The sequence below is a fragment of the Poecilia mexicana genome, unplaced genomic scaffold (genome assembly GCF_051168715.1).
Source record: "Poecilia mexicana isolate PSO_F unplaced genomic scaffold, ASM5116871v1 scaffold_9, whole genome shotgun sequence".
NCBI classification, from domain to species: domain Eukaryota; kingdom Metazoa; phylum Chordata; class Actinopteri; order Cyprinodontiformes; family Poeciliidae; genus Poecilia; species Poecilia mexicana.
The window spans coordinates 29164675-29176939 of NW_028263378.1; the positions used below are offsets into that span (position 1 = coordinate 29164675).

The 12265-nt window shown below is 41.6% G+C and overlaps 1 protein-coding gene across 1 annotated transcript in view; it reads left to right on the plus strand.

Annotated features, from left to right (window-relative positions):
• Positions 1-12265, plus strand: part of bicdl1 (BICD family like cargo adaptor 1) — a 29954-nt gene that overhangs the window by 12258 nt on the left and 5431 nt on the right. The window contains exons 3-10 of the mRNA XM_088009108.1: positions 3220-3336; positions 4540-4551; positions 5543-5689; positions 6742-6921; positions 7004-7222; positions 7767-7910; positions 8822-8952; positions 9662-9782. Of these exons, the coding sequence (XP_087865234.1) occupies positions 3220-3336; positions 4540-4551; positions 5543-5689; positions 6742-6921; positions 7004-7222; positions 7767-7910; positions 8822-8952; positions 9662-9782 (1071 nt within the window). The remainder of the gene's footprint in view (positions 1-3219; positions 3337-4539; positions 4552-5542; positions 5690-6741; positions 6922-7003; positions 7223-7766; positions 7911-8821; positions 8953-9661; positions 9783-12265) is intronic.

Genomic DNA, 12265 nt, shown 5'->3' on the forward strand with positions numbered 1-12265 from the left:
GTCACTAGCGCCACGAAAAGTGCAACCAGGAAAACTGCTAATACCTCGACTCCAGACGTGACCCTGAATGTGGCACAATCTCACTTTATATCATCTTGTGTTGGAGTCTCAGTGACACAATGTTTCCTTCCAGGTTAAACTCAAGCAGGATTTTTTCTCTGCTGCTTCCACAGCCTGCTGTCAGAGGGAATCTGTCCAGGTTTCAGAGCAGAGCATCTGCATCCTGTCAGTGCAAAGCGTTGCTCTCAGGACGGCGGTTGTCGGGCCGACCTGTTGTCACCCGAAGCAGTTAGAACGACAGGTTAAAACCGGATTGGGACTGTCTAATTGTGACTTCTGAAAACACCAGAAACAACCAGACTGATGTGTCGCAGCCTCGCCAATACCACTTCTCTCTGGTTGCTATGACAACCAGAGTGACATGCAAATTGTGGCGTTGCCATGGGAATGTGCTTTCCTGAATGGCACCGTGATACAGAGTGTTCGGATGTGAGGGTGCGTCACCTCGGACCCCCTGACGCATGAGTCAGGTCCGGCAGCCTCGGAGGGGAACCGATACTCTGAGAACGTCAGAGACGGGAGAGCTTTGGATTCCTTCCTTCCCCACAGTTTTTTTTTTCTTTTCTTTTTTTTTTATCCTTGTTTGGCCTCTTTCACAGATAATCTGGAATCTGAGGAATTTAACCACAGATTTGGCGACTGTACGCGCTTGAGTCCGAGGTCAACCTCGTAGTTTTCCAGTGTGATCTCTAAATCGGTCTGTTTACTGGGCCAGTGGGTCAGATGCCACGTTACCATGGTGACCTGATCGGTTGCTGCGACTGGGCCCTGCCAGCTGCACGGCATGGTTTAAAGTGCACATCTGTCCCTCTGAAGGCAGAGCGGATTAAAGGCGTGAGCTCATGATAGTGATTTAGACACAGATTGTAACTCTGTGTCCAGTCTCTAACTGGGTTCTCACATCTGGATCTCAGTCTGACCTGGGAAAAATGTGGCTTTGCACTGAAATTTTACAGACTTGTGACAGAAGTTGATGTAGTCTGGAACCAAACTTTTTTCTTTGTACGTAAAATTGACTTTACTTTTGCTTTACATCATGTTATAAGTTAATCCCTCATCAGAAACATACCTGGAGTGTTGACTTGATTCTTTCATACATGTCTGAGAAATCCTTTAATCTCCATGGCAACCATTCAGCTGGTTGGACTTAGCCCCGCCTTCAATGATGAAGCTCCTGCAGTTTCCAAGCTTTCCGACTTTCCACCTCACAGAGCACCCTTGCCCCTCTCAGCTCCTTCAGACTAGCCGGAGCAATTAGCAATCCATCGCTGTGGAACTGCTGAGCTCATTATAGGAGCTACTTCTTAGTGCAACACTGGTAAAAATGTTGTTGAAGTATTAACAGAGGAGCCATGTTGTGATGATGTCCTCAAGGTGAAATTTTTGAAAGAGTAGGAGTTTGGCCCAAATTCAAGTCGTTAAATTATGAAGTCAAATTTCTTTTCAGTCATATTTGATATTTGATGGATTATTTTTATAACAACTGAAGGTAACAGTTACTTGATTGTGCTATAAAATGGCACACTGGGCTCTTCTGCCAGAGAGAGTCAGCATAAGCAGAGCCTGTCATGTGAAACACAATATTTATTAAGACAAACAGGCAAAAATTAGAGAAAGTAATGAGCCAAAGTATTGCAATTAGTTACTGAACCACACATCCAGTGAATTGACTGACGCTGTGGTAAACATGAGGGAAAGATATCGGGAATGAAACTCATCAAAACACAGGGCAATGAAATACAAAATCAGGCTGGAAAATAGAATCATAACTCAAAAAACAAAAACTATAGACCATTAATCAAAAATAAATTTACTAATCATGTAAGTCAAGGAAAAAGCTGGCATGGAAATGTTTTCCTTTCTTCCATCTTTTCTGGTTTATTTGTGTCCGTGTGGTGACAGCAGACTGACCGTTCTTTCTGCAGTGACTTCTAAGGGACCAAAGATCACAGCTTGAACTTTTGCTCCTGCCCTTTACACTCTAAACCTATTCCAGATGTCTTGAATAATTTAGGATTTATTTACACAACAGAGTGAACTACCCCTTTTTAATTTAAAGATGCTAGTATTCATCAGTGCATTTCTTCCTGCTAACAATGTACATGAACAATAAAAACAAAGTGGGTGGTGAAGTATAGATTTTTGCTGCAGGATTTTACAAAATGGAAACCTTTAAAAAGCACACAATAAAAAAAAGGCTAATTCTGCTTTGTGTGTTTATGCATCGATGACATCACAAAAGGGAGAAGAATTTAGCTGACATTGGTAAACAATGACCCAGACATATTCAGCACAGTCAGAAATCTAACTGGCTTGAATAGGTTTCTATTATGATTGAAATGTTCCACTTGATTTGTTTTAGTTCGCATTCTCTTCCTGTACAAATGCATAAATGTAAGTTTCCTCAATACTTTTTTCAGTGCAACGTGTATAAAGTCTGAACTCCAAAGGGAAGCTCCTGTAGTTTCCAAGCTTTCTGACCTTCAAAGCATCCTTACCCATTCAGCTCCTTCAGACTAGCAAACAGCAATTAGCAATCCACCACTTAGCATTGGCTGAGCTCATTATAGGAGCTACTTCTCAGTGAAAAACCGATAAAAACATTCTTAAGGGTTAATAGAGGAGCCATGTTGTGATGACTTCTTGAAGGTGGACTGTCAGAAAGAATAAGAGTTTTTTAAAGAGACAGAGGCCCAATTTCAAGGTGTTAAATTACAAAGTAAAATTTCCTTTAAGTTATATTTGATATACATAGGCATTTTCATAACAACTGAAGGTATCATGGTTACTAGATTGTGCTATAAAATGCAACTATGTTCCTGGAAAATACATAATGCTTCCCCTTTAAATTGGCCTCTATTTAGGAAAATACAGTTGCCATGGCAGTTATGACAACACCAGCAGTCACTTCCTCCATGCCTATGTGGCCCCAATTCCACCTGGTCAATAAGCTGTGATGACACAGGGATTTAGCAGTGATTGCTTTTCTGTTAGATGCTTTAATAAAGACCATGACACACGATGCTGTTCGGGGTCCAGCTATCAAATGCACCACTTTCTGGAACAAACTGTGACGATCACCGGAACAAATCTACATAAATGTGTTATTTAGCAGTGAACAGAGTATCTGCCATGTCTCATCTTTCTGTCCTCATGCAGGCTGCAGACGTGGAGAGGCAGCTGTCCACTCAGGTCCATTCATTACGGGACGACTTCAGGGAGAAGAGTCTGTCTACAAGGCAGCACATGACACGCCTGGAGACGCTGCAGGCAGAGGTCAGCTGCACTCTGCAGCTTTTACTCACACATTTCACTCACAAATGTTATGATCTAAAACTTGGAGCATGTGATGCTGAAAGAAGTTCTTGTGCATAAATGCAGAGATCATAGAGATTTTCTGGATGATTTCTGATCACAGATTTTTAGCTGATACTGATTTCTCTTCAAAAAAAATAAGCACAATATGTTTTGTACTTTCTGCATTAAATTTGTAACTATCTTATTTGTGGTGAAATAAAACAATGATTCCTCTAAAAGAGGCGAATCTGACAACTGTCCAAAATCCTGCAATTTATGACATGCTGGTATTTATTTGGTTACCTTCACATTTCTGTTTCTAATAACTGCAGTGTCTAACTTAATATTGGAATGAAGCCGACCCCAGGAGAGGCAGAGGGTGGATAGATTGATGGATAAACAGATGATAAAAGTTTTTTATATATATATTTGTTAGTACTGTCACTACGTCCTGACAGTATGAGACATAATCTGTGAACAAATTGAGCTCCTCTGCCTCCTTCCTGTGGCTCTACCGCCATCTGCAGAAACACATCACTCCTGATCAGAAACAGCCAATCAGAGTCAGGGATTTAAAAAAAACTGCCGTTTCCTAATCCAGCATGTTCCACAACAGACGGAACAAAACAAAGATAAAACGGAGTAGCTTTACTCTAATACGTTCAACTTCCTGCGACCTGCTAGTGTCTGACTCTGAGTCGTGACAGCCTGACTCAAAAGCAGACATGATTCTGTTGGATACATCATCTTGGCTGACTTCATTTTTAAACACCTCAGTGATACAGCTAACAGTCTTCTTCACTCAGTACCAAGTTCCACATAAAGAGTGTTGTTTTACTAGTGGCCGGTTAGCGATTAAGTTTCCTGCTGTTACTGATTGGAAAACTCAGAGTTTATGCTGCAAACCTTGAGATTCTGCATTTCTAATGAGAGGTGCAGATTAAAACTCCTTGTAAAACATGATTCAAATAAGTCACTGTTTCTAGCATACTGTTTGCTAGAGCAGAAAAAAAGTTTAGACTGTAGCTGATGTTTGCTTTAAAGTTTCCAGTCATAGTTTAATTCTCAGAGAACAGATGACAAGGATGGGATTATTACTGAAGTGTCATCTTGTCTTCTTTTATCTTAACATTTCTGTCTCTCTGTTGCTGCTTCCCTCTCCTTTTGTCTCAACTGGAGCAGCAAGGGCTCGAAGTGAGTGGTTCCGTCAGACTGCATGCTGCATGTGACGTCTGTGTCCCTCTTTACAGTGTTGCCTCTAACAAGTACCCTGTTCTCAGGGAACATCCTTCATGTTTTTGTCCGGTAGATGTCATGATAACATACTCAATTCTATTTGCTGGTGTCTTTCTTTTTGGCATCAATCATGGCAAATGTGTCAACAGGAGCAGGAGGTGTGGTCATGATATGTGTTGATGAGGAGCTCTGCGAGTTCAGCTATTCTGTTGCAGTGAGAAAACACCCAGACTGCAGAGCTTGCGCTATAATTGGGCGAAGAGGCTACTGCTCTATATTTAGCCGAGATGCTGCAATGTCTGGATGCTCCCACTTTCCCTGCGAGTTGCCTTCGTATGACATGTGCTGATGACTAACGACTTTCCAGTCTGTTTCGCATGAAAACACATATTTTAAAAAAGGTAAAAACCCAGGATGTCACAGTGCAGAACTTCGAACGGCAGAGAAGCACAACAGATCCGCCTTCGAGCGGCCGCGTTGTGAAGTAGGTTACCAGATGTAGGTCAGGGGATAAAAAGGAACAAGATGTGATTTTTGTTTAATGGGGGGAGCTGCTCGGGCAGATTCAGGGGGGAAAAGGGTTGTTATTCTGAAAGGCTTCGGTTGAAGGCCGTTGAAGTGGCAGGGTAATGAACAGGCTCAAACCAAGCTTTGCGTAGATGCTTAAGGATACCAGAGCATTCCTGAGGACGAGGGTGGCAACCGACACCCACGCTCGTGCTAGGCAACACACATTCTTCAGACCAGTGGGAGTACTTTTTAATCTTGTGCAAGAGCCCAGCTTGCTCCAGAGGTAAAAAAAAAAAAAAAAAAAAAAAAAACCCCAGAAAAAACAAACGTAGCCTTTAATCAGTTCCATGATTTGATTTTCTGCGAGCAACCAAGTTTCTCCACTCAGCTCTCAGTATTCTGCTGCATAGTGTCTAACCACCTCCATGTGACATGTTAGATTAAGATGCTGTCGGAGAGGAAGATGGAGCTGGAGCGCCGGGTGACCGCCATGATTGAGGAGAACGAGCTGCTGCAGAACACCGTGGACGACCTGCGGGAGCGGACGCTGGTGCTTGAGAAGCAGTGCCACGAGAAGGACCTTCAGGTGAATCCAGGCCAAAGGGGTCTTAATAGCTATTTAGTCTAATTCAATAGTTGGGACCAAACATTTTGAATTTCACAAGATTTTGTTTGCTTTTCCACAAACTTTTCTGCTCCTGTCTTGTTGGATGTTTTTTGTCAGCTGTGTTTCTGGTGTAGTCAAGTTCAATAGTAACCGTTTCAGGACTTTTTACTGGGAAATAAATCAAGTTCTTGCAAAGAGGCAGTCAGTTTTCAGTGTGACTGAGTTTTTTTGAATCCACAATTTCAACTTTTTTGCCTTGTTGATCTCATTCGTTATTGATTTCATCACCGAGCCCTTTCCGTCTTAAGGCATTGCCACACAGCAAAGCTCTCAGGGGGCCACGCTACTGATGTGACACAATCCGGTGGAAACGCTCACTGTTATCTGGAAAGTTCCTTTTCCAGATGTTAAAACAAGCTGTGCAAAATAAGAAAACAACTTTAGTTATAGTTTTCTTGGAGGGAAGGGACCTCTGTGCTGCCTGTTTTAACACAAGGCGTGGAGTAAAGTGAGAAAATAAGTACAAGAGTTGGAGAGGAAATTGTGGATAAAACAGGGAAGGTTACATCACCACAAAACAAAAAAATCAATAATTATCAATTGACTGAAAAGCTTGTCTTGTGATATGTTTTTCAGCCATATACCTATGTTGGTGGTAACCATAGTGATGCCAATAGCACCTTTCTTCTCTCCTAATTCACATAAAATTACTATCCTCAAGCTAACAACAAGCTAACTGAAATGAAGCTGCCAGACTATTTTGCGGCAGAACAGATCAGAGTTTTAGTCATTATTTTTTATCAACTGTTATTTGCTTTCCAAATCTTTCCATTTCACTTCACCTGATCTCTAGTCACAGTAATATAGACTCAGGCTGAAGGACACCATTAAGACTTGTAAAGTTTGGGAAACGTCTACATCATAGACATGGTTGTATAAATCAACTTTTTTTGCATGTCACTGAGAGTTTTTTTTTTTTCAGATGGATGATAGCAACAAATTAAAAGATTTAACTGCTCTGTTATGTCTAGTTGCGACAAAGCCAGCTGGAGCTTCAGGAGGTCCAGGTGTCCCACAGACAACTGACGGCTAAGTTGGCCGAGCTAACTGAGGAGCACAGTCTTCAAACTCTCAGCCCCCACCCGTCCAACCTGCTGTGTGAGATAGAGCAGAGCATGGAGCAGGAGGAGCAGGAGCAGGAGAGGGAACAGGTAGCCCTGACTCGTCCGCTCTCCGTGTAGTATTGCTAGCTGAAAGCATGGACCGCTAACATCTAAACGCTTCCCGTTATAGCTGCGTCTACAACTTTGGGAGGCCTATTGCGAAGTCCGCTCGCTCTGTTCCCATCTCCGGGGAAACGATGTCACAGACTCGGCACTCTCCACCGACTCCTCCATGGATGAGTCCTCGGAGACGTCCTCGGTCAAGGATGTGCCTACAGGGAGCCTTCACACCAGCCTATTAGAGCTACGGAGGTTAACACAGAATCTGCTGGATGGGAATGAGTCTACGGTAAAGGATCAGAGCTGGCTTTCTGGCTCAAATTCTAAATTCATTTATTTTTTAATTACATTTTGAGTTGAGTGAGGTTCTTTTAAGAGGCACCAAGTAGTAAATATTTTTTCCGCAGTACATAACTCTTTGCCATTCAGGCTAAACCTAACTGCTAGGATATCTGGGAAAACAAATGCATTTTTATGCATTTACTTATTACTACAACAAATACTTGCTGTGACATGATTCCTAATCAACGCTGTCTTGTGTTTTATTAACTCTATATTCTCATATGCTAGTTAAAAGTAAATCATGGTTGTTTTGAAGCAATTTTATTGGCTGAGATACGTTTTAACTTTGCACTACACTGCCCCCTGTGGGTTTGGCATGTTTAAAACAATGTCAGGGGCGGATTTGTATGGATCCATGTGCAGAAACTTTTCTGAAACTGACCCTGTGCAATATTTTTCTTGAAAACAGAAGCACTATTGACATCTGAGCGGTGACTGTACACCTCCCCGGGCTGTGTGTTGTGAAGTGGTTTTTTGTTTCCTTCTGGAAGGGTTCACGGCGCAGTGATGAGGAGGCACTAGAGGAGCAGGTGAGGAAGATGGGAGAAGAACTGCAGGAGGTCAGAGAGCTTTATGAATCGGAGCAGCACAAAACACGCGGCAACGAAGAGGAGCTGCTACAGATGCACAATCAGGTATTCTGATGCTCAGCTTAAAGGAGCAGTGTCAAAAACATTATTGTATTACTCCCTTATCTAAAACATTCCAGTAGTGTTGGATCGATTCTTTGAGAAATCCTTTGATCTCCATAGCAACCATTCAGCTGTACAAAACTCTTGGGTGGATCTAACTCCGCCTTCGAGACACAGCTCCTCCTCATAGCTGAGGTTTCCAAATTTCCCAGCTGGGTGACTCCCCCACTCAGCTCCTTTAGACTAGCCAGCAGCAATTAGCAAACACCTGGTAGAACTGTGCATGTGGCTGAGCTCATTATCAGCTACTTGGTAAAAATGTTCTGAAAGGGTGAATAGAGGAGCCATGATGACTTCCTGAAGGTGGAGTTTCAGGAAGAGCAGGACTTTTTAAAGAGACAGAGTCCCAATTACGTTACAAAGTTTATTTTCTTTTTTCATATTTGATATATATGGCATTTTCACAACAACTGAAGTTAAGAAAGTTACCTGATTGTGCTATAAAATACCACTACATGGCTGGAAAATACACAATACTGCCCCTTTAACACTCTCACTCACTCTGTTGGACTTTATTCAGAGTTTTGTGAGGTAGATCGTATGCGGAAGTTTCTTCTAAAGGAATGTCTGTCTTAGGTCCAAGAATAGCAGAGTTGATGGGGAAACTCATGAAGGGTTGTTATGTAGGACATGACTCCAACCTGCCTTCACTCCACCAGGGCAACCGACTTTCTTCTCTTTGCTCGAAAACAAGTCCTGCAAACATCCGTCTGACGTCAGCTGCACTTTAACTGGGTCAAATCATTATTTCACACATGAGCAGCATTCTGACTAAACCGTGCCAGCCAAGCTGTTTGGAATGCACAAAGTGTTCATCTCTCAACTCCCCTCTGTTCCTCCTGTGCGACCTCCAGATGGCGCTGCTCTCCATTGAGATCTGCTCTCTGAGGGAAGAGAACGAGCGAATGAGGGCGATGGCGGACGTCCGAGAACCCAGTGAGCAGCTCCAGAGCGCCATAAGAGACCGAGACGACGCCATCGCCAAGTAGGGTCAAACACAGAACAGCACACTGACACAAACAATACAGATATAACTAAATGTACTTCAAGAGGTTTATGTTGACTCGTTATAAGCGGGGTGGCCATTGTAAAGTTAGGCAACAAAAAAGAAACGGCAGCAATATTTAGGTTTATTTAACCTGTCAGAGAAAGAAATGTGGATGTTTATTTTTCAAAGTCATGTTTTCACCTCGTTATTCATACATTACAATTATCAGAGTTCCAATTAAATATTTCATTCACAATTTAAATATTTAGTTCTCAATTCTATATTAAATATTTAGTTTTAGTTAGCTCTAAATTAACTAACATTTAGCTGCAAACTAAATATTTATATTGCTGATGCTGAGCCGGAAGGTTCTCCTGTAGCTGTCTGCATTACAGCTGCTCTGAAGAAGCCTCTGACTGAAAACCCTCTGTTTTACAACAGTATCATGAAGACATTATTTCTAATGTTCTCTGGTTAAACTACGCACTACTTTGTGTTGGTCGATCACATGTTGTCTTGAGACTTGATGTAAAAATGGGTTTTTAATCTTCACTTTCATATTTTATCTACATGAAGTATATTAGAGATTGCCAACAGTTTCAAACAAAACTTATGCTTTTGTTTATGCAAATGTAAAAATACTGAAGCCTGTCTTCTTACTCAATATGTCTGTATTTGTATGTGCATGTGTGTGTGTGCATTGCAGGAAGAAAGCTGTGGAAATGGAGCTGGCTAAATGTAAAATAGACATCATGTCTCTGAACAGCCAGCTTCTGGACGCCATCCAGCAGAAACTCAACCTGTCACAGCAGCTGGAGGCTTGGCAGGTGGGTCAGAGAGGACAGGAAGTAAACAAAGGAGCAGCTTTTTAAAAATGAAAAAAAAAAAAAATTGTATGTGTAGTGCAACTCAACCTGTTCAGGCAGCTTTTTTAAGTGCATTTATTCACCATTTGAGTGAACTGAGACTAACCTTCCTCATCACGATTCCCTTCCTCTAGCTAGTCTCGTATTTGTGACTAAAAGCTGCAGTACATAACTTTTATAAAAAAGTTTTTTTTCTTACATATTTGTTAAAATCATCATTATGTCGTGACAGTAATGTATAATAATCTGTGAAAAAGCTCCTCTGCCTTCTCCCAGTGCTTCCAGTGCTAACTGCATTAATACACCAGTCAGAAACAACCAACATACCCTGCTATGAATGCTAATGCTAGTTAGCATAGCAACTGATCATGGCGGATAAACAGTTTTCCTGTAACTGCAAGTTGTTTCTCCGCCGTTAGGACATTCTCAGTGCGTACACTAGAGTGATTGACAGCACTAAAACCCTCCTCTTGGCACTGATTGGTTGCTTTTTTTCCCCAAAAAAATATATTCATTAATTTTTGTTTTTAAGAACAAAACATAACACAAAACAAAAATGCAGCAGTGCAGTCCAAAGGAGAAACCAAAGAAAGTTACATGTGCGGCTTACATATTTTCATCATTTTATAGTCCAAGTCTAAGATTTAATAAAGACGTGTCCTTGACCATAGTCCAAGAAGGGTTTCCGTATGCATCCAGAACCAGGAACATGAGAAAGTCCAAGTGGGATGTCTTCCAAAATAATCTTCCTGCACCCAAAAACAGTTTTGGGAATCCATTGCAGTAAAATAATTTGTTGCTTCTGACCGGGAGCGGTGCAGTTCGTCAGCAGCAGTCCTCTAAAGAGGTGGAGGAGCTTGATGTTTTGTCTCCACATTGTGGCAGTTTTAACAAATATGTGAAGAACATATTTTTGCTAAACAGTTACGTAGTGTAGCTTTAAATCCGCTAACAGAATCTTTGCCCTAATATTTACCTGCTGTGTGTGATGGCGCCCAGTAGGGGGAGACGTCACCGTCTCCCTCCCCACCCTCTCTCCTCTGTAACCAGCAGCTCTTTCCTCTCTTCTCCTCGCCCACAGTTCGCCTCCTCAGGGCTCTTTACTGTTTGGCTCTTGTGGTTTCTGATCTAGTGGCCTTTCTCAACTTCAGTACCACCCTCTCTCCCCCCGTGGTACCTCCCCCCCTCCTGCCTTAGAGGTGAGCCCTGAGCCGCTGTCTCACCGCTCTAACCTGACCATGGCACGCCGAGTCATTTCATGCTGAAGATCTGCTCATTCAGGCTGCTAGAACCCATCCACATCTTCATCATCCCTGCTCCACCTACCCTCTCTCTCTCTCTCTATCTCTCTCCCCCCACTGCAACACTTTAAGTTTTGTTAGGAGACATTGGTCACAATTTAGTGACCGATGGTTTTATATTGGTGCCGCTTCACATGCAAGCTGGCACTGAATGTGTTTCTGCTGTGGAAAAATGTGTTTTTATGTGCTGAGTGTTTCTTTTTAATGGTCTTCCAGCCTGTCAGAGCCCTCTGGTGGCTGAAAGCCAAACATAAAGAGGAGCCTGGAGTTCATAATGACTAGACTTATTTTTAAACATGTAAAACAAGAAAGCCTATAAATAGTAGTGCTGCAACTAAACATTAGATTAGTTATAGATTATTCTGATTAATTGGATAAAAAAAATTGTCACATTTTGTATTATGGTACTTTTATACAATATTACAACTATATTAAAAGATGAAAATGAATAAATAATTCAAAAAGAAAAATAAACATTTCATTAATATGCAGTAACATAACATTCCTTTAGTGAACATTTGATCATTTGTAGCAAACGACGCATCTACAGGGGGTGAAAAATCCTTCCAACATCAACATGTGAAAAGCTCAAGCATTTCTGCTTGACTTATCCGTACAGCATGAGGCTGATCTGTTGATTATTTTTAGATTAACCGACCAATAATTGGGTAGCAAAAGATGCCGGATAGGAGATTTTTTTTCTACACAATTTAAACCAAGTGGAGCTGAAACTAGAGCACTTGAGGAGTTTTGGGTACAGCATACTTAAAGTCAAAGGGTTCTATCTGAAATGCAAAATGTTCTTATTTTTGTACAGTTTTGGATGAATTGCTCTGAATCTGTTCTTTCAGCACATCGCCTTCATTTGAGTCTGTACTCCAGCTAACAATTAGTTACTAAATTAGTAGACAGTTATTTGAATGATCAGTCATAATAAATAGCTTAATTTTTAAGCACATATTGAGAGTTTGTGAAAAATATGTTTGTGCACACTCCTCAATGTGCAGCAGGTGAAAATGAACTTGTCTTCAGTCAAATGTTGAAAAGGAAACGAACCGTCCATGTTAGCTTGTTTCGTTACGTCCATACAGGGATTCCTAGACGTCTCAGCTAAATTTGTGGTCCAGCTGTGTTTTTTGCATC